Source organism: Macrobrachium rosenbergii, chromosome 5 (assembly GCF_040412425.1).
Source record: "Macrobrachium rosenbergii isolate ZJJX-2024 chromosome 5, ASM4041242v1, whole genome shotgun sequence".
NCBI classification, from domain to species: Eukaryota; Metazoa; Arthropoda; class Malacostraca; order Decapoda; family Palaemonidae; genus Macrobrachium; species Macrobrachium rosenbergii.
In genome coordinates, this window is record NC_089745.1 from 52,753,692 (window position 1) to 52,780,136 (window position 26,445).

Genomic DNA, 26,445 nt, shown 5'->3' on the forward strand with positions numbered 1-26,445 from the left:
AGATGGCGGCCATTTTGAAAAATAGCCGCCATCTTGGATTTTCAGGTGGCCAGCGCCCTTTTCTAAGAGAGCGTAGTCTTAGGAATGTTTGTGCCAAATTTCATGCTTGTTTCACTATCTGAACGATTTTTACAGCAATCTGCTGCACTATTAGGGGAGCTTTCACAGAAAGCTCTCCCGTACGCCAGATAAGATGACATAGCAGATCACCCCTTCTCGTACCATAACTTCCAGGAGAGTTCTAGGCCATTCAAAGGCTACAGGAAATCTTCCCTCGCTTCGCTACTCGTCAACGATAACGTATCCTGTCAAGGGTGTGATGTGGAATGCTATATAGCAACGCCTACAACGTCTACTGGTTATTACACACTTAACAAGATCTAACGAGCAAAGTACAGATCATAAAATCATTGCCTGCGGTACATAAAAAAAAAAATATAAATCCAAACCAAGTGAATGGAACAAGGTGCAAAGAGAAAGAAAGGTGTGGACATCTAAAATGTGCATTCGCACTTCAGTGGAAAAAAGGCTCAAACAACAACAATATTCAGAACATAAGTGAAACGATACAGAACAAGATTTATATATATTAATATTATACACGACGAGATTATGAAGATTTATGATATTGCTTTCAGATTGAAGTACCCGACGTATTTCAGTCGACGTTGCTTTAAGAAAGGCTAAGAGAACATGTTATGCATATGACCATGTACAAACTTTTGATCGTTGTAATTTGGTTGTTTTACCTTTTGACTACAGGTTTCTCTCTTTGCCAAAAATATTTTAAAGTTTTTAATGTTAATGCTGTTTTTAGTAACACTCAGTCTGTGAGAACAATTTTGACAAAGAACTCTTCCCATTTACAAACAGGTTGCATATACGAAATTCCTTGTGGAGATTGTAATAAAAGGTATATTGGTCAAAGTGGTAAACTGTTGGCATCAAGATTAAATCAACATAGATATTGTGTACGAGTAGGTAATACATCGAGTGCCCTCTTTCTACATATGAACAATTCTGATCATGCAATTAATTGGAAAAATTCAAAGGAAATTTTATTTTGTAGGGATATTACTAAAAGAAACATCATAGAATCTAGCATAATAAAACATAAGTCAAGTAGCCTGTTTAACATTAGCAATGGACAATATAAGCTAGATAACTGGCTTGCTGAAATGTATTGTTGAACACTTAGTAACTGTGTAATAGACTGCTTAGTAGTTTCATTTCCAATTTTAGCATTTATCCTTTAAGTGTAATTCTTGGCTGTGGACCATTTGCTTCTTGGTTAGGCTGTTTGGCTGTTCTGTATTTTACTTTTCTTCGTTTTTATGTTTACCTTTGAAATTTCCAAGCTGTTTTTCATTCTTATATCGTACCCTGATGAGGTGTATCAAAAATACACGAAAGCCCTAGGTAGGTACTGCTGCCTTTCATTATTTCCTAATGGCTCCGGATATACAATCTTCACGGGTTACTTGTTATCGTGTAACACACACACATTATATATATATATATATATATATATATATATATATATATATATACACACATATATATATATATATATATATACACATACACACACACACACACACACACACACACACACACATATATATATATATATATATATATATATATATATATATATATATATATATATATATATATATATATACACATATACACATATATATATATATATATATATATATATATATATATATATATATATATATATATATATATATATATATATATATATATATAATACTATGACATTTTCGACTAGATATAGCAATAAACCCACCCAAAAAAGAAGCACCACCACATCGCCTCTTCCATCGCTTTTTGATACGTGTTAGACATTACCAGGCACAGGTTACATCTCAGGTACGATAACGAATTACGAGCAACAACAAAAATAAGGTAATTACTTCCGGTACGTGATCTTTTCAGTACCAAAGCGCTTACGTCAACAGGCTACTCGTTTCTTGCTTTGGGAAAAGTCCAGGCGAGGGCAGGGATTACCTGCGAGATGAAAGGGACATGACATTGAACGAAAGGCCGGTGCTTGGAGGGGGAGAGGGAGAGAGAGAGAGAGAGAGAGAGAGAGAGAGAGAGAGAGAGAGAGAGAGAGAGAGAGACTGATTAACATCTTTATGGGTGGGTGTGTCGGCTTTTACTAGGCTAATCACTGACTACAAACTGAATACCTACTCATTTGTAGCAACGTCAAGATATTAGAATGATTCCACTTCAGTTCTTAAAGATTTGTAAGTTTAAAGAAGAAGCATTGTCGTTATAAAATTCAAGTAACATTTAGGAAATGGTCTGTGCTGTATATTTGATTAAATATATATATATATATATATATATATATATATATATATATATATATATATATATATATATATAATGGAATAAACTAAATATCTTAATATACGCACGAGGGCATACAGAAAATCTGTGATAAAGACAGAGAGAGCAAAACAGAAAGGGGCGATAACGAAACTAAGTGATCCCAGATGCCGAGTTTAACCGTTCGTCACCTTTGAATCAAAGTGTTTACCTCATACACTGGGCAAAAACATCTTGACCTCGCCCGGTGACCTCTCGCACACCACAGCATTCACTTGATAACAACCGTTGAACGAATTGTACAGATAATTAAACGTGAAACATTCATGGAAAAGGGAAGCCCATCTGGACGAAACTTGGGAAAATTATGCCAGATTTCAGCATCGAATGAATGCCCATGTATACGAAGACTCTGGGATGATAGTTACTTAGATAAAAGGCATCAGGACAGGGAGTGTGTGAGATGTGTGGAGGGGTGACAGTTAAAGCTCGAAGTGATTTGTGAACTTATATAAAATTTCTGAATGACCATAGACTAACTGAAATTCACAGTCCAAGAATTTTACAAGGTGCCTTTTAAGATAAAGACTCGGTCACAACTACTCTTTGAAAAGGTGGAAAAGTTATACAGTTTAAAGACTAATATAAATGTATTTAAGGGGAAACATAATTTTCATTTAACCACAATATATAAAAGGAAATTTTCGAAAATCTGGAAGACAGCCGACATCTCAGCACGAAAAGTGAAGCAACTTGTTCCTACGGAAGTGAAAGCACGCAGTACAACAGACAGTTTATAAATTTCTGACTCACATCAGGATCGAACCCAGGTCTTTCAATTGAAAGGCAAGGGCGCTGCCCACTAGGCCATACAAGTCATAAAAGAAGTTGGAACCTGAGGGCAACTGCACCCAAGGAATTACCTGGGGAAGCTAAATACTTGCACACCAGCGTGTTTTCCCCAACTTCCCGACTCAGCAAGCAGTTATAGCTTGCCCAGGTAATTCCTTGGGTGCAGTTGCCCTCAGATTCCAACTTCTTTTGTGACGTGTATGGCCTAGTGGGCAGCGCCCTTGCCTTTCAATTAAAAGACTTGGGTTCGATCCTGATGTGAGTCAGAAATATATTTCTGTTCCACACGTGATTGTGTGTTGATTATTTCTATATATATATACATACACACACACACACACACACATATATATATATATATATATATATATATATATATATATATATATATGGGAACATATTATATATATTTAATATATATATAGAACAATTACCTTTCTTTCTTCAGACTTTGAAGTCTGGCAACCGCCATTTAAACTCCTACGACTATTCATCACCAGCCTACGCTATGTATTTTTTCCCATTACAAACCTGTTCTTGAAAGCCAACACAAACAGTGACACTGCAGATTAATTTTCAAGGACTCGTCACCAAAAGATTGAAAGTCGCAAATAAAACAAGAAAAAAATTTCTTTTATCACCTATCAGGCTCAAAATTATCTTTAGAAACATCTTAACTAACCAAACCAGAGAGGAAAATGAGTTTCTCAGTTCATTTTTCATAAGCTGGTATACTTGTCCTTTTCTACAAACACAGACACACACACACACATGAAGAAAATTTGAAGTAGATCACCCTTACAATTCAAATACTTTTGCACCATAATTGAAAGACTGGCTTCTTCTACCAAACAGGAACGGGTAGATCTAAGTAGTAGCTCCGCGGCGGCGGTTTCCTTCTAACTTGACTTTTTCTACAGTTTTTTGGTTGCTAATTATGGATTTACCTTCAATTTTTGTCGCACGAATGTAATTAACCTGTAATTAACCCCTGAAGTCCACCCAACAAGGAGTTTCCATACGCGATTTTCACAAGACAGAGCACGGGTGTATACATCTGTTTGGAACGGTTCATATCCCGCCCGGCAAGTGCAATAACTTGTTAACGTATGGGTCCGCCCCCACCCCCGGGCCAGTACTAAACACGGCGAAGGGACATTCCATTTGGCCAACAACAAACAAGTGCACCGCCAGTATCAGAAGTCCTAAAAGTGTAGAAAATGCGAGTTTCCAAAGTAAAAACAGGCGCGGAGCTAATATCTAGAATTACCCAGGAACGCCAGAAAGGTTCCGAATTAAAGACTCTGAATCTGAATGAGCTGAATCTGAATCTGTCGTAAGTTTCGGGTACGACTGAAAGGAGGAACTAAACGAGTGGAAAAAACAAACAAAACATTCATACGAGAAATATACGTAATCTACTGTATACGTGTGCGATGCAATTCCGACACCCTCTCCCATTAAAATATTAATTAACTGATTTTTACGAATCTGGAGACACAAATTATGGCGACAAATCTATCACTATCTGTTATTATACCGAAAACGAGTATATCGATTGAGTATATACCGCACGAAGAAGTAGGCTAACCGAATACCACAATAAAAATTTTTTTAGCCTTGTGTCACACAATACCTAGACTTATTCGCCGATCACAGCTCTCCATAGCCTAGAAAGATTTAATCCTCAAAAGCCTTGAACCTTAAGAAAACAAATGCTGATTCCACGACACAGATTTTGTAAGGAACTAGAGGGAGACAGATCGTGGAGTTTAAGATGGATGTAGATACGGTGAGACTTGTAGTGTTGTAGATAAGGGAAGCCCTACGCATGACAAGCATACAGAGAGAGAGAGAGAGAGAGAGAGAGAGAGAGAGAGAGAGAGAGAGAGAGAGAGAGAGAGAACAGAATATACACTTTAGGCCGAAGCCCAAGCGCTAGGAAATATGGGGTCATTCAGCGCTGAAAGGAAAATTTAGAGTAAATGGTTACGAAGTTGTAACAGGAGGAAAACCTCGCAGCCGCACTATGAAACAACTGTTAGAAGAGGGTGGAAAGTAAGATGGAAGAACGAACAGGAATGGACGTGCAGTAAAAGGAATGAAAGGGGTTGCAACTAGAGGCGAAGGGACGCTGCTAAGAACCTTACGTAATGCCTACAGTTCACCTCGCGTGAGGTGTGCACTGACGTAACTATCTCCCTACGAGAGAGAGAGAGAGAGTTGAGCTCAAATCTTCAAGTAGGGTGCATTCAGATGGATCTTCAGTTCGCTTCAGGAATAGGATATTAGCACAGCCCCAGTGGCCGTCAACGTCAGGGCATCAATATTTACGTCTCAGAAAAATCTTGAGTCACACATACTTATAAATACACGGGATAATATCTTATTTCTTTCATCAATTCATATCTCGCAAGTGAAATGTCAAACCATAACTGTGTTTCTTTTCCGCTGTTTCTGAGTTTTCCTGAAAATCTGGGTGTAAAATGCCAGACTTTAATAGATTCACAATCTTGATTTAAATACTATAAAAGGACACACACTCGTGCCAGAAAGTAAAAATATATTAATGTTTCAAGTTGATAAAAAAAAATCGTTTTCTCTGAGCCATCTCTGGGATCAGGAAACGTGACGTATAGACAGCTGCACAAATAATGAGATGTGACAGCAACAATTATATGTGTCAAAGTTACAGAGGAAACCCAGATATGGGAGGCTTTTTTTTTTTCAAGCAATTTATCCTCACACTTATAAGTGAAATTAGCAAAATAAATTTCTGACGACATGACAGCCGGCAACATCAAATATTCTTTTGATAATACAAGAGCCTTTCCCATCCAAAGTACGAACAATGACAGACCCGTTGTATCTGAAACCATGTGGACGCCACAACTGCTACTCAGCTAATATGAAAATAAAAATTAGGTAGTTATCTCTGCTTAAAATCAGAAATACCATTTCTCGTGATAAAATCATGTAAGAAAAGAAGAAAACTTGAAGGCAACGGAAATAAAAGCATTCCCGAGCCCAATATCTCCTCAATATGGGAGGGGAGAGAGAGAGAGAGAGAGAGAGAGAGAGAGAGAGAGAGAGAGAGAGAGAGAGAGAGAGAGAGAGAGAGAGAGTAACTGTTTGTCTATGTATGTTTTGTTCATGTAAGGAAGCCTATTGAGAAATTTTATCATACTGACTTCCTTTATTATATGTTTACTTTTTTCTGAAAGTTCATACACACACACACACACACACATATATATATATATATATATATACTGTACATACATACACGCATACATAAATTCTATCTTAGACCCCCCCCCAAAAAAAATAAACAGTTGGACAAAAGGATGGATGAAGGAAGGTGTCTTAGATTCGCATTCGTGAGGAAGAAACTATAGACGCGGACAGAATTCCAACGCTGTAAGCGCAGCAAAGAAAAAGAAACAGTCAGTGATTTAGCAATTAGAGGGTGAGGCCTACCGATGGCTTTAACGAAGCCAGCCGACTCGAGGAGCAAGTCTCTACCCACTGAGTTCAACGGAAGTGACCGAAATAGTACCTACAAAAAAAAAAAAAAAAGGTAAGAAAACCCCTTTGGCCTGAGGGGAGCAAGGAGCGCCGGATGAGTTGAGAGCTGGATTATTGCTTAAGCGAGAGGGATTACTACACTGTCAATCCCACCGAGGAATGAGACAAAGCTGAAGTCGAAAAGAATGAATGAGAAAGCGAAACAGCAGGTGACGAATGACAACTCAGGTGAAATCCCGTTATCCAATGAAGTCCGAAGAATTACTTCGAATACAGAGCAAGTGGAATATGTCTAAAATATGCTCACACTGAACAGGTTACCATGTTAACAAAAGTATTTGTTTTTGACATGGATTGATCTGTAGCCCCTGTTTTACAACGTCCACGGCGAATGTCACTGTGACGCCAGTGTTGTTTTAAAAAGTATTCTATCAATCGAATTTTATGACGTTAAATGATGATAATCACCTAGACTAACTTCATAACAGCCATGGCAATGTTTGCCATTTATCACAGCCTCTTCAATGGGTATGTGTTTCTTTGGAACCTTTATTTAAACACATTCTCAAAAATTTCGTAACAATCCCTACATTAATTTTTGCGTAATCTCGCTAACAAACATAAAAAAAAAAACAAATAAACACACAAACAAGGGGCAAAAATCACAAAAATCATAATGGTAAACATAGTAACTTCAGAGAGAGAGAGAGAGAGAGAGAGAGAGAGAGAGAGAGAGAGAGAGAGAGAGAGAGAGAGAGAGTCTTACTTAAGTCCTTGGTTAATTGGTAATTTCATTCCTTCGTCATCTTGGTGGATACAAAAATAAAATAAAATAAAAAAGCAGACTACCTAAGTCTTTGATTAATTGGTAATTTCATTCCTTTGTCATCTTGGTGGATGCTAAAATAATAACAGAAAACAGAGACCTACCTAAGTCCTTCATTATTTGGTAATTCATCCTTTGTCATCTTGGTGGATATAAATATATACAATTACAAAAAGGCCACCGTGATCTCTAAACCTAACACCTAACCACGCATGCCTTTCGCAGCATCCAGTGTAATCCCAGGTAATTAAAGGAGGCCCTTCTCTCTTCAAAACAAAGAGCACGTTCGAGTAATAACCGAGTCTCGAATAAGAAAAACAAAGAAGATATTCTCCGAAGTTAATAAGGCAGGAGATCCCACCTTACATCCGAGGACGTGGTGAGAACTCAGGCAAAAGAATAATAGTTATGAGGTGGGACACGTTATACTACGCAATACCTTCTCTCTCTCTCTTAAGAGGTTTGACCTTCATATTAACACATATATGAGACACCTGACCTGAAAAGACTACAAGTTGGGGTAATAAATAAGCTCAGCTTTATAGCATATATCTCGAGGTAGACGATTTCATAACGGACACACACACACACACACACACACACTCCCTCAAAAGGCCTATCAGATATTCCCAATGCATCACCGCGTCAAACTTTCCTTCGGGCAAGGGCCCGTGCTGGAATGACCTCAGCTTAATGCAAACCAAACACCTTTGTGAAAGCGGTCACCAATACCTCATAAAATAGAAGCAAAGAGAATCATAGAGAATGTCGACCATGATATAATTAAAATGCCAGAACAGTGGATATACGAGTATATATACACGAGCCAACTTGTTGCAAGCCAACCTATGTCTGTATTTTATCACTATGATCCGTTTTTTTGACATCTACGTCGAAGAAGCTTCGATTCCATCCGTTATAGGCTTCAGCAAATTAAATCGAACCGTTATAGTCTTCATTAAATTAAATCAAAGGTCATTTATAAAGGTAATTTCTTGAGAATTCTTTTTTCTTATTAAAGCAAAACAGTGGGACTGAACTGAAATGATTCCAATACCGGTAAGTCACGAGACATTATAACCGCACAAACCACATCCATGAACATTGAGAAGTCTAAGTAACTGAAAGAGAGAGAAGAGAGAGAGAGAGAGAGAGAGAGAGAGAGAGAGAGAGAGAGAGAATGCCTCTCAACTACATCATTCACAAAACGGGCAACCATCTAATCAAGGAAGCTCCTATCGAATTACAAACTGGAGGAGCTAGATTTATTGTTATTTTTTTGGATAGTGACCTATATATTCAACTCAACTTCCTCATCTACACCTTTCGTGGGCCTAAAGTGTATCCTTTTCCTGTTCCTAACTCACTCACTCTCTCTCTCTCTCTCTCTCTCTCTCTCTCTCTCTCTCTCTCTCTTCCCCCTCAACTGATATACGGCCATTTTTAAGTATTTTTAAATAACCTATTCCACTTATATCAAACAGAAAATTCCCGCTGCCAATAAAGATTGCTCTCCCTGATGAAATCCGACCAGCTGACAATATAAAAACACCGAGAACAGTCCCTATAACAACGAACACAACGTTCAACATCAGCAAAAACACAGGAAATTTCGCCCAAAATATGCCAGACCGGCCCTCTCCCTCCACCAACCAAACATTTTTGGTAGGAGGAAAACGCGCCTGAAATTATTTTTCTTTACCCGGGACGGCGCTTGACCTTACAAGTAAGGGATGCGAAGAACTGCCATACACGCTGGTCAGATGAGGGTGAGGGGAGATAAGAATGGCGGCGATTTGATAAGAAATCGCCTGGTAAGAAAATGACATTCGCAGGCAAGTTAAGCTGAAATTTGCAATTCCAATTCAAACCGTTGGTTAACTGGACGGCTTCTGGTGTACATTTTTGTGTGCAACATTCGACAAGTACCATTCGCCGATGTAATACTGTTATAAAGTTACATTAAAGAAACGATATGATTTTAGTTTGGTTAGTTTCCTCCCAAGGTTTAGTCAGCGGCATGGTCTACCTGTCAAATTTTGAGCTAAGATTCAGTGTTTAACGCAGTGTCACAAAGTGCTTTCTAACAATACTGGAATGCCTCTACGTGCTTTGTGAAAAAGATCGCATTTGGATATGAATAAATCTGCATTAACTCACCCTTCCTGTGTGTGATGAGGAAAAAATTCTTACAGCAAAATATGTGCATAATACTGTTCATCTTGAGAGAGAGAGAGAGAGAGAGAGAGAGAGAGAGAGAGAGAGAGAGAGAGAGAGAGAGAGAGAGAGAGAGAGAGAGTAACTCCCCGCATCCAGAACCTGTCTTACGACCCTGGCCTCCAAAAGGCATGAGGTCATCACAAGCTGTTCCCAGCCATGTTTACGCATGTATAGAGAATTAGACAAATGCTAACGAAGACTAAAAGTATAACAGAGGACTTTTAAATAAAATCTCCTTACACACACACACACACACACATATATATACATATATATGTATATTGCATATATATATATATATATATATATATATATATATATATATATATATATATATATATATATATATATATAATGTGTGTGTGTATACACATGCACACACATATATATATCTGTATATATATATATACACACACACACACATATATATATATATATATATAAATATATATATATATATATATATATATATATATATATATATATATATATATATATTTATATATATATATATATATATATATATATATATATATATATATATATATATATATATATATATATATATAAAGATAAATCACCCTTCCCTTCGCCACAGGGTTGGATATACACGACCACAACCTGAATGACTGTTTGATAAGTGAAGTTCTCATACTAATGAATTTGATTTGCTCACGACCTGAAACAACGACGAAGCCTAAAAAATCCATTCGGTATATTTTTTGCCTGGAAACGCAATTTTCAGTGGCTATTAAAATACCCACATTACTGCCTACTATTTACATCTAAGTAATGAATAATTCAAAATGCCTTACCACTGACAGAAACATAAATAAACGGAGAAATTGTGAGGATCACGGAAAAAATGGCCGTTTTTTCGAGTCATGTGAACCTCCATAAAGTGATTTTATTCAAATTTCTTTATCTAACTTCCATTTACAGTACACTTAATAACTGGTCTGTATCGGTACTTCACTTAAGAAACAAACAATGGCCGAGTCAAACATTTTTCTGATATTTCTGTGCCTGCGGTAACTGAAAGTAATTCACATGCTCGGAATTTTCGTTTAAATACTGGCCAAGGTGGTAACTAATGACATCTGAAAGGGCTATAAAAAGTTACCTTTTTCCAAAAGTCTTTACAGGTATTATTATTATTATTATTTTTATTTCAGAGATGAACCCTATTCATATGGAACAAGGCCACAGGGGCCACTGTCTTTACACAAAAGTCTTTACAGTTATTATTATTATTATTTTTATTCCGAAGATGAACCCTATTCATATGGAACAAGCCCACAGGGGCCACTGACTTTAAATTTAAGTTTCCAACGAATATTGTGTTCATTTGAAAGAAGTAACAGAAGGTAACAGGAAATACAGAAAGAAGATATCAGGCAATAACAAGGAAAAAATAAATTAACAAATTAATGAATAAATAAATAAAAATGTTAGTAAATTATTAAAATAGGAGGAGAATTGTTTTTGGGGTACAAATGCGCTGCATCTTCGCTTGAACTTTTGAACTTCCGACAGCACAACATCCTCAGGGAGACAGTTCCAAAGCCCAACGGTGTGAGGAATAAAGGACCTTTGGAACTGAGAAGTTCGACAGCGAGGCACATTTACTGCATATAATGCCGACTTCAATTCCCGAGATGATGAGATAACAGGTAACAATCTCTTCATACGAGACAGTCAACCACAGAAATCCCAGCCTCAACAACTTGTCCTGATCAGAATGGAAAGGAGGCCAACTGCGCCTGGTGTGTAATTGTAATGGGCATGCAGCAGGTTAGTCAGGATGTGACTGACCAAGGCAGCAGAAAACTAACAAGTAAAAAATGCTTCGGCGCAATCGAGTTTTCTGTACAGCATATAATGCCGTATGAGCAGCGGCCCATGAAACTTTCAGCCACAGCCTGTCCTATAGCGTTGCCAAATGCACGATCCATGTCTAGAGGGCTGTAATTTAGTGTGTCTGATGACTGGAGGGTGGATGATCAACATATCAATTTGCAACCTTCTAGCCTCAGTCGTTTTCAAGATATTGAGGGCGGACAGACAGACAGACAAAGCCATCTCAATAGTTTTCTTTTATAGAAAACTAAAAACCCTACAGGCATCGCTGCGCGGAACAGGGCAGAACATAAAATTGAGGCCGAAGGCCAAGCGCTGGCACCTTTGAGGTCATTCAGCGCTGAAAGGAAAATTGAGAGTAAAAGGTTACAAAGGTGTAACAGGAGAAAACCTCGCAGTTGCACCATGAAACAATTGTTAGGAGAGGGTGGAAACCAGATGAAAGAAAGAGAACACGAACGGGTCGCTGCGCCGAAGTTTACTGGTTTGCAGAAACCAAAACAAAATCTCTTGAAAAAAAATATTCTTCTAAACCTAAAGATTGCGAGCAGCTTTCTCAGGTCCAGACATTTACGAGTTTGGTTAACGAATTGATAAATAAAATCTGAGCACTGCGCGCAAATGTCAAGATTCGTATTACATTACAGGCGCATACTCTCGATGTATTGCATGATCCTCCCAGTCTCTGAAATGACGTTTGCGCAAGTTAATTCAGTGTAACATCGCGGGACAATCAGTGGCATGTCAACTATGATCATACAAATTCATGGTACTGTAACACTATTCGCATTCAGCTTCCCTCTGTACGCCAGTTCATTTAAATAAAAACGCCTGACTGCATGAGCGTACTTACATCACAAACACACTCACCTCCAGCGCTAAGTCATAAACAGACACGAGTCAATAAAAATATGTACAAAATGCGCCGAACTTTCTTCGGCGCAATCGAGTTTTCTGTACAGCATATAATAAAGGCCACCAAAAATAGATCTATCTTTCGGTGGTCTCGGTATAATGCTGTATGAGCAGCGGCCCATAAAACTTTAACTACGGCCCGGTGGTGGCCTATCCTATATTGTTGCCAGAAGCACGATTGTGGCTAATTTTAACCTTGAATAAAATAAAAACTACTGAGGCTAGAGGGCTGCAATCTGCTATGTTTAATGATTGGAGGGTGGATGATCAACATACCAATTTGCAGCCCTCTGGCCTCAGTAGCTTTTAAGATCTAAGGGCAAACAGACAACAGTACAGACGGATAGTTTTCTTTTCGGAAAACTAAAAAGGGATTAACCAGTATAAAAGAGAATTATCAACAAAGAACAAGTACGAAGTACAACAATAACCTCTAAATCCAAATCACTAACCCAGGAAAAGACGAGAACCAAACACCTAAATCTAGCACTGGTTCTTGATCCTTTCCAAAGTTTCAGCAGATAAGTCATGGCGGTGGATGACATCGAGCCCAGTGAGTCATCTCCAATCAAGAGCTACCAAACCAGTTTCAATGGCAAAGAAATGTTGTATACGCCTTCAATAAATCAAGCCCATGACAATGAACCCCGCTTGGGATCTAAAGAGCTTGAAAAGAGCTCCCTGTGAGCTGCAAATGAAATCGAGACGATGCCTACTCATGGCATGCTGTGCGCCCCACCGCCCACCCCCACCTCCTCTCTTCTGAATTCAAGCTTGATTTCGTCCTTCAACAAAATTAAACTATGAAAACACGGATCTGCTACATCCCTGAGCCTTGAAAACTGATAACTGACAAATATTAGAAGAATGAAAATTTGACCATTCACACACACACACACAGTAACACGAAACATTTCTTAATAAATATGCAACTGTTTTGTTGACTGTCGTCTTCTTTGGACTCCTGCTTGTTGTTATATATATATATATATATATATATATATATATATATATATATATATATATATATATATATATATATATATATATATATATATATATATATATATATATATATATATATATATATATATATATATATATATATATATAATATATATATATATAATATATATATATAATATATATATATATATTATATATATATATATATATATATATATATATATATATATATATATATATATATATATATATATATATATATATAATATTAAACATAAACACTCTCAGTTTGCCTTTAAGCACATCAAATCAATATTGAAAATGCTAAACGTAGTCCTTTCGTAAAACAACATTGTAAAAAAGCTGCTCATAAAAACCTGTTAGCATTATTGTTCATAAAATCCCAAATATGGACTGTGATTTATCTTATTTGGGCACGGCGCATAAGGAATTAAGTCAGAACAAGTCACCACAAACATGCAATCAGAAGTGGGAAAAAGAATAATGATCTCTTTGTGCACCATTCTGTACAAGATGTTCGAAGGAGATTGAAAAAGAAACGTATCATAGGATTATCATTAATTCTTGTTTGTCCAAATCCTCTCTTTCGGTTAATCCTGAAATCGAGTTCATCCAAGAGAACTGTTACTCAAGTAACGATCAACCTCAAAGGTAGTGACGCTCTAAGTTTAAAAATAAGCAATCAGTCAACACTTCTTAAGCCTAAAAGAGACATGATTATCTTGCATTTAACTACAAAACAACATACAATGAAACAACCAAGTAAACACAAGAAGCCTATTCGGCGTGATCTCCGTTGACCTTCGTTGACAGCTTAACAAGACTTTCATAAAAATCACGATTTTCAGTCCCGCCATTGCCTCATCAGGAACAGAGCATCAGGAACAGAGAATAAACAATGAAAACAAATGGAGACATTTCTCAACACCTGAATGACCAACAGTTTCTTTACTAATATGGAGGAAATTAATCATTCGTCGTCCACCAACATCACTTTACACTGTGTAAATATAGACGTTCTTTGTATATGGCACAACAAATCTCGAGGCCCTTTTTCAATTTGTCTACTTAATCGGATTTAACAGTTTTCTTGGCGACTCATCGCTACCTAAAAAGAACTAATGTAACGGTCACTGCGTTATTTCGTCATTTACATATAACATAAATTGGTTATTGTGAGTGTTATTATTTGACACAAATTATCAACAACAAAAGTCAAGTCTATTGCAAGGAAATAGGGAAAACTACTCGAAAAAAGACTATTTCTCCAAAAGATGAATGTATCTGCGTGGATGGAACCAGTGTATTAAAATGCACTGAAATCTCTCCAAGTTTCTTAGAACGTATACTCATGCGTTGTGGTTTCACAGACGGCAAAATACCTGGTTCAAAATATTCCTTGTAAAGACCATTTTCCCCAATGACCTGAATAATAGTGTGAAATTAATTAATTGTTCATTTTTCTTTAACTGGTAACTTTCACAAACAAAAATTCCTCCCCTTCACGGCGAACGTTTTATATGAAGTTTTTCGAAATAAATTTTGGCGTCCAGTAAACCTCAAAAGGATTACGTGGTTTATAGATACGTTGATAATACCTTCACGTTCTGGGACAACAGATAAGGCGATGGGTGGAATTTTTGATAAACCACTGAAAAGCTCGTTCCGTTCTATCAACAACTAACTCCGTTAATCTTCCCGGTTTATTAAGGATAAAACTAGACGATTATGGTCCTTATAAAATACCATGCAATAATTATGATAAAATTTGTCGGTATGAACGGTGCATCCATCTCCGAAAAAAGTTAAGTATATCTTAGTTTAACCAAACCACTGAGCTGATTAACAGCTCTCCTAGGGCTGGCCCGAAGGATCAGATTTACTTTACGTGGCTAAGAACCAAAACATTAAAGGAGCATAAACGACCAGCACTTGGTTTAATGGGTCTGCGATTTCTGTACACGACAGATACAGGTCCTGGCACAAATTGGAGGGGGGTCACTTTGTTTTTCAGGAGCAACTGTCAAAACAAAATGATGATTCAGCAATCAGTCATCATCAACCAAACCGAAGATACGACAGGACCAGCAATTTTCCACATTCACCAGTGATCAAGAGTGAATCAGTGTTTTCAATTTTTCATAGGTGATTGCATTTCACACATTATATATATATATATATATATATATATATATATATATATATATATATATATATATATATATATATATATATATATATATATATATAGAGAGAGAGAGAGAGAGAGAGAGAGAGAGAGAGAGAGAGAGAGAGAGAGAGAGAGAGAGAGATTAAGCTTTAGCCCAAACAATGGGTGGCTCCTCAAAAAAAAGCCAATTGTCATTTCTGCATTAATGCTAAAACTGCTGAATTGTGAAAGGGCCATTTATGGGAAAAAAACAAGTAAAAAATGCGCTGGAGTTTCTTCGGTGTAACTGAGTTTTCTGTACAGCATATATCCAAGGCCACCAAAAATAGATCTATCTATCATGTACCTACACAGAGGGCTCATCATTCAAGTGTCAAGCCACCACTAAACACAGTGCCATTTACCTCCATCTTATATGCACACACTTTCTTCCCAGATATTGAGGCCCTTGCTTTCTAATACATCTTTCACAATATATATATACAGTCCTTTCTAGGTCTTCCTCTCTTTCTCGCCCCCCAAAAGACTTCCAAATGACATACTTTTCACCACCCTATTGTCCCTTACGTTTTTCATCACACTATTGTCCTCTATTCTTTTCACATGACCAAATCATCTCAATACATGATATTCCAATCTTTCACCTATACTCAGATTTCTTTGCCACTTCTACATATCTCTGCATTTCTCATCCTTTCAATTTCCCTATAGCTTACATACTAGAACAATTCATCTCAACAAAATAGCCCTTATCATTTCATTATCTTTCAACATCTGCACTTCAGTTCCACAAAGATGAGTTTCTTTATGCACTACCATCTTGACATCCACTGACACTCAAAAGTCTCTTCCCAGCCTTATGCATATCCACCTACCTACCTAGCTGCATCTATCCTGTAACTGATGTTTTCTTTAATCCTACTATCATCTATTACACTACTTCCAGAATACCTGAATCAATCAACCAAATTAACTCTTTAGCCATCCACACTGGAATCTTTCTCTCATCTAGGTTTACTTTACACATTCTTGTTAGCCACACAAACCCACTTTTACCACTGTGTCTTCCATCTATTCTGTACTGACACAACCTGCAAGACTTTTTCCTCACTTTTTCATTTTTCTCATGTTCATTTCAGAGCATATTTTCAGAGGATCCTCCATTCTCATTTACTGCAGGAACCGCACACTTACCAACAATGCCATCTTTCTGTCATCTACCTTTACAACAGCAACTTTTTGTTCAGCCAAACTTAACCTTTACCAAATATTCCTCAAACTAACACATGTTTACTCTCTCATCTGTCCGCAGTCCCCTTGACACTATGAGCACTACCCCATCCCTAGCTCTACACCTTTCAGCCACACCATATGTAATCAACTCTGTTGCTCCTAGTCCTGTGCACACTACCAAAACATCCACCATCCCTAAGCAAATCCTTATCGTCCATTCCTTCTCTTCTTACCACACCCACACATTTTCAGAACCCAGATGTAGCATTTTATTCTTTCTCTGGTTATGTGCAATATCAGTACAAGATATGGGGGATGCTGAAGGAGTAAACTTGTACAGTATTTTAAATGTGCAACTGTAACAAAAATTTAAAAGTAAGTTGAAAAAATATATCTCTAGACTGACAAGGATGATAAATAACATGATAGACAGATGTTGACAGAAATAAATAAATGTTTATTCAAAGGCAGTGAATTGTGAGTTAATACAAAACAATATTATGATGAAAAGTTAAATGAAAACAAAAGGGGGATATTGTTGAATTAAACAAAAATGTTATTATTACGAAGAGCTTTGGGAAACTGTATGCATTACAGGACAGGTTGGGGAACAGCATGAATTAATGAACAGGGTGGCAAACTGTATGAATTAGTAACAGGTTGGGAAATCGAATGAATCAGTGAACAGGTTGAACAAAAAGATACACTAAGTTGGCAGAACTCTGAATAAAACAACCATTCTCAGGCCTCAGCTGCACTGCTCTCTGCATTTTACCTTTCATCCACTACTTTCAATTTTTCCTTCTTAACTGTCTAACTACTTTACCTTGAACCAATTTCCACTCCTCACTTTAAAACCAATACTTTCAGTCATCCCCATGAAAGAAAAAGGATGGAATTCAGCTGTTACCCACTTAAAGACAGGTTCCCCATTCAATATCTTACTTGTAAAAACCTATGAAATGTAATACAATACTTTCAGTAAATGACAAAAGGCTCCATCTGACTGAATATGCATCTAAACCATGCGAGGCTTAAATAAAGTGCCATGCTCTGGAGTAACATCATTCAGAAAAAAGTCAACCTAGAGTTATCTTTCTTTTCAGCAATGAATAATAGTACTGTATTCTATGTTATGACCTAACTTATTCTATCACAGTAAAGAAAATTTTTATAGCAATACAAATGTACTAACTGATAATACAGCACTTTCAACACTGACAAAAAAATGTTTATCACTTCTTTTGCAAAGCAGGATATAGCATGACCTCTGTTCTACACATTTCATAAAAGGAACTGAAATTACTGCACATTCCCTCAAAAAGCATCATATATAAACATAACTTTAGGTGAAAATTCATCCACAACATATCTGACTACAAGTGAAGAGGCAACATGCAAGCAGTTACCTACAAACATTACTAGCCAGATCTTTCACTTCAAGAACTGTTCCATGAAGCTAGCAAAAGTAACATGCAAAAAAACTTGACAGCATATCTGGAATTACACATGAAATATCTGAAATGCACTACAGTCCTCACAGGGGTGATCATAAAACAGATAAATACTGTACTTACTTCAAATGTCAAATTATCCCTGGAAATTGCATAAATGATGATGGGAAGAACCTCAGGTAAGAGTGTCTTAAGGTACTGTGAAGTTGTGGTATGACCATGAGTGTGGGGCAGAGTGGGTGTAATCACCACTTGGACACCTTCTTTTAACAAGGGGTGGTTCAGGCCAACTTCTAGCGTTGCACTGCTCAAGACTGGGTCCTTTTAAAGAAAAAATTTACATGGAACCTTAAAAATGACAGAAATATAAAAAAACATTTTCCATAACTTTGACACTTATCACATGAACATTTACACTATACAATGCTGATAAATGGTAATAAAAAAAGAATCCTCCTCCCATACTGTACAGACCTGTAATGTGCGTTGGTCTAGTTCCACATCTGCCCTAGGAACCGTGCCCCAAGAACGAGAGTGTGCATGGAGAGAATGAACAAGCTCATATCCTTCTTCATGAGAATCTTGCTCAGGTGTGGACAAATTCACTACACGGGTATGAGAATGCTTTAATCTAATGGGCCTCCATGCTTTTCCTGGATGAGCATTAGGCACAATTGGCAGCACCTGTTCCGCCAAAAGCCGTGTAACCACTACAACTTTACTGTAAGCATCCTGTCCTGCCACTATTATACACGGGGGCATGCCCAATACATGCCGAAGTTCACTAAGCTCTATTTCACTAAAACGAATTTCTGCAAGTTGGTCTGAAAGAATACAAAAAACAAACAATGTAAAAATGCCCAACTAAATAACCCATTATAATTCATATTGGGCATACTTTCAAGCAAAATCTAAATAAAGGTCTCTGACTTGATAATTAAGTTTCTAAAATGTAAAATATTCCTAAAAAAAAATTATTAACTAAACTATTGTGAAATACTGTACAGAAAAAATAAACTTCTGTTGATGAACTGATTTGCAGTTACCACAATTATGAAAAATGATAGCAACCAATAAAACAATTTAGTAAGTCAGATAAAGGTCCTGGGATGTTGTTAACATCCAGACACCAGTGCATTATTCTCCAACATCCCTATTCACCTTTCCCAGTACGTTCAGAGCTTCCAGCAATCTTGGAGGATAGGTCGCGAATGACATTTACACCAGTAAACAAGATGGGAAGGGTGTCTAAACTACATAAAATATCAAGCAAAAAGGGTAAAAATCCTACTGTAAATTTAAGAAATAACTAGAATATTTTATATATATACATGCATACATATACTGTATATATATATATATATATATATATATATATATATATATATATATATATATATATATATATATATATATATATATATATATATATATATATATATATATATATATAGGCTATGCACACTTCATCACAGCAATTCATCATCGTCAGTACAACATTCCACTTTTCGCAAATAAGATAATTATGATAGTCAACTAGTTAAGCTAGGATGCATCCTCTGAACTACTATTATTTCAATACATCCACCTTATCTTTTATGCTCAAACTTCACAACTCAGCAGCCTATCACTACTGTATCTATTGCCAAACATCATAAACATCATAGCCCTACCATGTATGAAAAATTTCAAGCCTTCAGAGGGTGAAGTTAATAGCAAAGCATAATAACAGCTTAACCTAATTAAGCAAAAAATACTTAAAGGCTAGCAATATTCACTAAAGGAAATCACAACAATTTCCAATATATTGGTTGGCTGCAGAAACTGAAATTTTTGTTTGTTTACTTAACGCTCCATACTTTCCATTTATGACTTTTAGTTTATCAATTCTTCATAAAAGTAGCCCTCTGTCAATTTTTTTTTATAATGACAACATTTTCAAAAGCTAATAACAAATGGTTTTGGGAATGTTTTCATCAGTTAACCAACCACTTAATTTTTTTTTGTATGCACACGCTGAAAACACCTGGATGGCTGGTTTTCAAGTCAGTTATGCCATGGAGTCTCTGCGTGACAAATATTCTCTCATTTACTGTTAGATTGTTTAATGCTTTTTCTTATTTTTTAATGAATAATGTTCAAAGTCTGGAATTCTTTTGGAAACATGTTTGACCAAGAACTGCAATTTGCCCTAGTTGTCGATGACTAAAGTTAGTGTATACACTGACAATGTTTATTCTAAATATTCAGAACTATCATCTACTCCCTGCCAGGATGGTTTATGGAAATAATTTCCACGAGATGGATTAAGGACATGTGAAAAACAGTCCCCTGTGACAGGTTAAGAAGTTCACATTACTGTATGTGATTCTTAGCCCATTGTGACAGGCTAAGGCCACATCTTTTGATGCATGGCCCTATTTGGTAAAATAAGGACATGATGTTCTGCAATACATATCCCCTTATGACAGGTTAGGGGCATGGCTCCTTGTTACAGGTTAGGGAGGACAAGGTCCCTTGTGAATGTTATGGGACACAGTGCCCTGTTATACATGGCCCCTTGTGAAAGGTTAAAAATACAGCATCCTGTGATATCCAGCCACTTTTGACAACTTAGAAACACAGTGTCCAATAATTCACAGCACCTTGTGACAGGTAGGGGAAAGTGCCCTGTGATAGATGGCTCCTTGTAACAGGTAACGGATACCTTTCAAGTGTTTAAAGAACTTATGGGTTGAAACTACAATTTCTACCATATCAATTTTGTTTCTAACCTTTCAGCTTGAAAAAAATATGATGCACTGGGCACCTCTGAATAGCTAGAAAGACCATCTAACTACAACGCTTTACCACAGACTTCCGCCTTTATAAAATGAGAGCTGCATTAAGTGGAGTGATGTGGTTAAGTAGGCTATCTTTTCAGTTTCATCAGTTTATTTGTTCAATACTGGTAAAGTAATATTATGATACTTTACGTCAAATCCATCTTTAAATAATATCAGAAACAGTTGATTGGTCAGAGGGGGCAGGTGAATAATGGGTAATATATTTAGTATTGAAGATGTGAAAGCTTGTATCATTTTCTCAGTCTAATGTTATTGTTCTGAAGGTGTTCCACTTAAAGTTCTTTGAAATAGGTGGCAACAGGTGCTTGTAACATATGGCAACTATAAGTGCTGATGGGAGATTTTTTGTTCTCTGTTTTATATTAATTATGTACTCTTTACAGATAATCAAACTTCATAAAATTTAATGCTGAATTACCAGCATTTTTTTAAACTACAGCTATGAAGCATCCCTGTATTTCACTCTATGACTTTCATGGCACTCTAGGCCCAGCTGGATGGAACCCTGGGGAAGGAAAAACCTTCATGGCCTGGTATGGATACAGCATCCAAGATTAAGTTAAGATCATTCTTCTCACTGTTCATGCTACATAGTCATGCATTATACATATTTGATGATTAATACCATGAATAGGCATAAACAGGGTGATTTTTTTTAACTTGTTGTGAGTTAAACACCTCCTATCATTCTGAACTGCACTCACTGCTGGTTTTCCCCAACCAGAAATACCCATTAGGCTATACATCTTGAAATTCAGTAGATTTTTAATTTGACACCTGCCCTACTTGCACAAACATCTTGTTCAGTACCAGTTCTCAGGCATGAACGTTGAAACTTAAATAAAGTGAGCAAATACCTCGGGAGCAGTAATTTTGCTTTATACTTTAATATCCTTTTAGTATTGACCATATTAAGGGGACCTTTGACCAAGGCAAAAAAAATCCAACATCGCGAACGACTATTAGGCTGAAGTACAAAAATAACGAAAATGCGAGATACGACAGCCTACCCTATAGCCTAACCTAGGCTTGAGGCTAAAGAATTTGTAGCTCCCTACCTTTAACTTCTTACTTTAGCCTAGTGTAGGCTACTAAGGTTGCCCAATCTAACCCCGTGTACGGCACAGGCATAGCTCCTAATTCAGTAACTGCACCCATATCTCAACTTAATCCAGAAAATAAAGAATATGACAATCACTCTCATCGCATAGGCTACGTCAGACCTGTCAAATGTAGCTCCACAACAAACACAAGGGTGCGGTAACAAATGGAAGACAGCCTATATCTCAGCACGACACTACTTGCGAATTTACCTGCACCAATATTTCCCGAAACACCGACGTCTTCTATCGACTGTAAAGTTTCCCGTTGCAGACGTTTCAAATGTCTGGCATTTTTATTAAATTTTTGAAACTCCACCACAAGACCTTCCGCGGCCATCCTCACTAATTGTTTACATCTGCCTCACTGATCACAAGGTTCTTCATCCCGCAAGAAGAAGAGGAATCATAGAAAACGAAGGAGCTTTAAATGGGATACTAATTTTTACTGCAAATTCTCATTGAGAGAATGATGCAATAGCGGATCTTTATGTAATATAATCTCTTGGCCTTTTTTTTTTACTTTTACTCTGTAATAAATCTAAGTAATATATTATAGGCAGTATTTTCGTTTATGCGCTCATATGAAAATCAAAATTATTAAATACAAATTTTATTTCATAAGCTATGGGAAACAAGTTTACCAAATAAAAGCAATTGCTTATTTATTCAGTTGAGCCTTGTCAAAAAAATCTATAAATTGGAACTAAATATTGTATGTGTAAAATAGAGGAGCCTGTAGGCTTTAATATATATTTAGAAACTACAGATATAAAGAAAAAGAAACTGTGAGCCACCAAGATTTACCGATATCACACTGTCAAGGGAAGTGAGGCACAACTCTTAAATCGCTCTCCATAATCAAGTTATTTTGGTTGTAATATTGTATAGCCTACTTATAAAAGGAAAGCCAACCCTAGGAGCATATAATTAAGAAAGACTGGAGTTTAATATGACGTAAAGAGAGAGTAAAGCTTGAGAGAACAGAGATGAGAATGCTGGGGTGGATTATGGGAATATCGCTGCTTGAGAGATTGGAAAATGTTGAAATAAGAAGAAGAGCAGGCTTAGTAAAGATAACAGGGGTGATAAGAGTCGCGATTGAGATGGTATGGGCATGTGTTAAGGATGAATGACGAGGACGAGGAGGGAGTGAAGAGGGCTTGGGAAAAATCTGTTAGAGGAAGAAGATCGAGAGGGAGACCGAAAATTAGATGACGAGATAAAGTGAAGGAAGACAGTTGGGGAGGGGTTTGGTTGGGGATGATGCCTTTGATAGAAGGCAGTGGAGAAGGCGCATCAGGCAACCGACCCCTTAACGGTGGGAAAGGAGTTCAATATGACGTACACTAGAAAATATGTTGCAATGCTATAATTATAATGCGATGGAAGTCGTGATGTACTCATTTTTATAGTTCTTAGATCAGCTTTTGTTATAGAATCTAATGATGTCCTATTATATGATCCGACATGAAGCATCATAGAGGAGATAACTTTTAAACAGGGCATTGCGCAAAGAAAGATATTCTTCAAATTTTACATAAAATTATTAGTAGAGTGTGTCTGGTTGATGCATTATGAACGGTCATGCTCAAATCTGCAGCGACGTGATTCTTTTTGAGCCGTCCAAAACTTTAGATACAACATAACGTTGCCAAGAAGTGTTAAACTGTTTTTTTTTTTATTATTATTATTTCCAATGTCGTACATGTCGACAAGTTTGCGAATTCACAGATAACACTATTTTCCATATAATTATATAAATATGATCTCTTTTATGCATTGGTATAACTCGCAATCTGTGTGATTTGAAGTTACTTTTTTTTTTACATTGCTTAGCTCAAAGCACGGTGTGATAAGGTTACCTTAACATGCTCCTCGGACTGGTCAACATTACCTCTGCAGCATTATAACAGTAGACCTAACAAGCTCAACAGTCAATAACAAAATTTTCAAAATAAGAATATGAAATACAACAAGTTTTCTTTTAATGTTGAAGGCTGTATTCAACCTGCCTGTATGTTGCGAAATGATTTATAGGCCTAAGAAATAATCTAAGCCTTCTGAGATGTAATATCTATTACTAAAGAATTTATTTGTAGAGATTACCTGTTCTTTTAAGAATAAAAGATGATGATGATTTAGATTATAGCCTATATGGAAAGGATGGTATTAATCGAAATATATGTTAGTATTAATCAAGGCCTATGCAACAGTTGTTTTTAACTTGCTTAAAATATTATTCTCTTAAAAGTCATTCTGCTCGCTTTTGATGTATAATTTATTCATTCATGAGGTACCTTGAATGCCAGAATGTGTAGCTAAATTCGTGTGCTTTCCGGCCATAAATTGTTAACATAGCAATGTGAATGCTAATTTTTCGTAACGTATTTATAGTAAGTAAAGCAATCTTATACACCTAGGCCCAGAAACAAAATCTTGGCTTTAACAAAAGAACAATTGCATAGGCAAATATTCGCTAGTAAGCCATATTTTTTTTAAATGGTTAAGAAACATAACATCAATCATTTTATTTTATGAAAATCAAAATATTCCTCTAGCAAGTGTAAAATAAATGTATTCAAGATAATTTCATTGTCGCTACTCATTGTAGACATATGTTCCAGATGGTTCGTGTTGCCGCCACTCTACTGGTTGCATCACACAGGCTCCGCCCACTCGTTGATATCGGTGGATGTGTTTTAGCTACAGTAATACTTTTGTATTTACTCATTTACATTTCTTTTCAGCGTTGAGGGTAAAAACAATCAAATATGACTGTTTTAAATTTTATGGTTGCATTGTAAGCAATATTATTGTTATGACAAAATTTATCTTTTTTTATTATTTTAACATTTGAACTGAGGTTTGATAATGACATTTTTTTTGTTGAACGCATCGGTGATAAGTGAACAAAAGTTTTGAAAATGCTTCATAACTTTTTTATCCGAAATTGGGCTACACGTGATATTTTCTTACAGTTTTGAAATGTATAACAGATTTCACTGTTATGAAACATAATATAGCCTTACTCTATGAAATAATCGTGTTTTCGCTTTGAAATAAGAGATAAAAATTGAGCATGTTAGCTGCCAGTTCGAGAATTTGAACGAAATTCTATGCAATCATGGCATACTACTGAAGAGCATAGCTGTACAACATTGCTCTTGTGATTATATATTATTGAGGTGACATGATGCAATTCTTATTCATCTTAGGTAAAAGTGAAATAGTGCGGAAGGCCGAGCATAATATCGACAGCTATTCTAGATAGTAAATATGAGATTGTTACGACCAAGATCAGAGACGAACAGGCCAAAGAAATACTAATAATGGTAAATTATCTAATGTTACCTGTAAAGAAACTAACTTAATTATTCGATCATTTTAAGGACACTGTAATAGACTTACATTTAGCGGTATAGAACAAAGAATATAGACGAACTGAGATAGACAGAAATTGGTGAGAAGTAAAAGGAAGAAAAAAGTAATTAAGTTAGATGGTAAAAGAATGGGAAGACCCCATTTGGTATTCCACCGACGCTTCACTTTCCTCAGCAATACTCAGATTAAGATTGTTTTCTTCGTCTTTTATTCTTATTTCCTTTCTGCTCTAGTTTATTTATTATCATTTTCCACTACTGTTTCTGTTTTCGTTAATGATTTTTCTTCCAATCAAGCACTACCTGAAAGTGACAGCTTTCATAATGAATTAATATTTCAAATCTTCTCTTTTTCTTCTTCTTGTCCATAATATTGCGGGTTATTCAAAAGGAGGAGAAAGCCATATAAATCCATGCATTACCTCAATACCTACCGTTAGTTCCACTTCATTCCTTAGTTGTTCATTGTTACATTACTTCGTCACAGGCATTGTTTCTTTCTTTCCAACCCACAAACACTTAATTTCGTTGAGTCACGTGCCTTATGAAAAGTACTGTTCTTTGTTCTCAATTTACATTGCTCCTTCGATTTGCAATATTCTTCCTTCACTAACACAACGAGAATAAGTCCCGGGACCATTCTCTGTTTTCTCTTGTTATACAGATCTGTTGTTAAAGCTGGTAAGAATCGATTATTTTTTAAG

General features: G+C 36.4%; 1 protein-coding gene across 3 annotated transcripts in view; it reads right to left on the reverse strand.

Annotated features, from left to right (window-relative positions):
- Positions 1 to 22,755, reverse strand: part of LOC136838788 (dual serine/threonine and tyrosine protein kinase-like) — an 87,074-nt gene extending 64,319 nt beyond the window's left edge. For 2 of the 3 annotated variants that reach the window (XR_010853111.1, XM_067104340.1), the window contains exons 1-3: positions 22,572 to 22,731; positions 18,887 to 19,236; positions 18,536 to 18,733 (exon numbers count right to left, since the gene is read on the reverse strand). Coding sequence is in view for 2 of the 3 variants with exons in the window: in XM_067104340.1 (XP_066960441.1) it covers positions 18,536 to 18,733; positions 18,887 to 19,236; positions 22,572 to 22,698 (675 nt within the window). In the remaining variant the exon portion in view is untranslated. Of the gene's footprint in view, positions 1 to 18,535; positions 18,734 to 18,886; positions 19,237 to 22,571 lie in introns of all 3 variants that reach the window. The other variant, XM_067104339.1, reaches the window with a different exon arrangement.
- Positions 22,756 to 26,445: the final 3,690 nt, after the last annotated feature.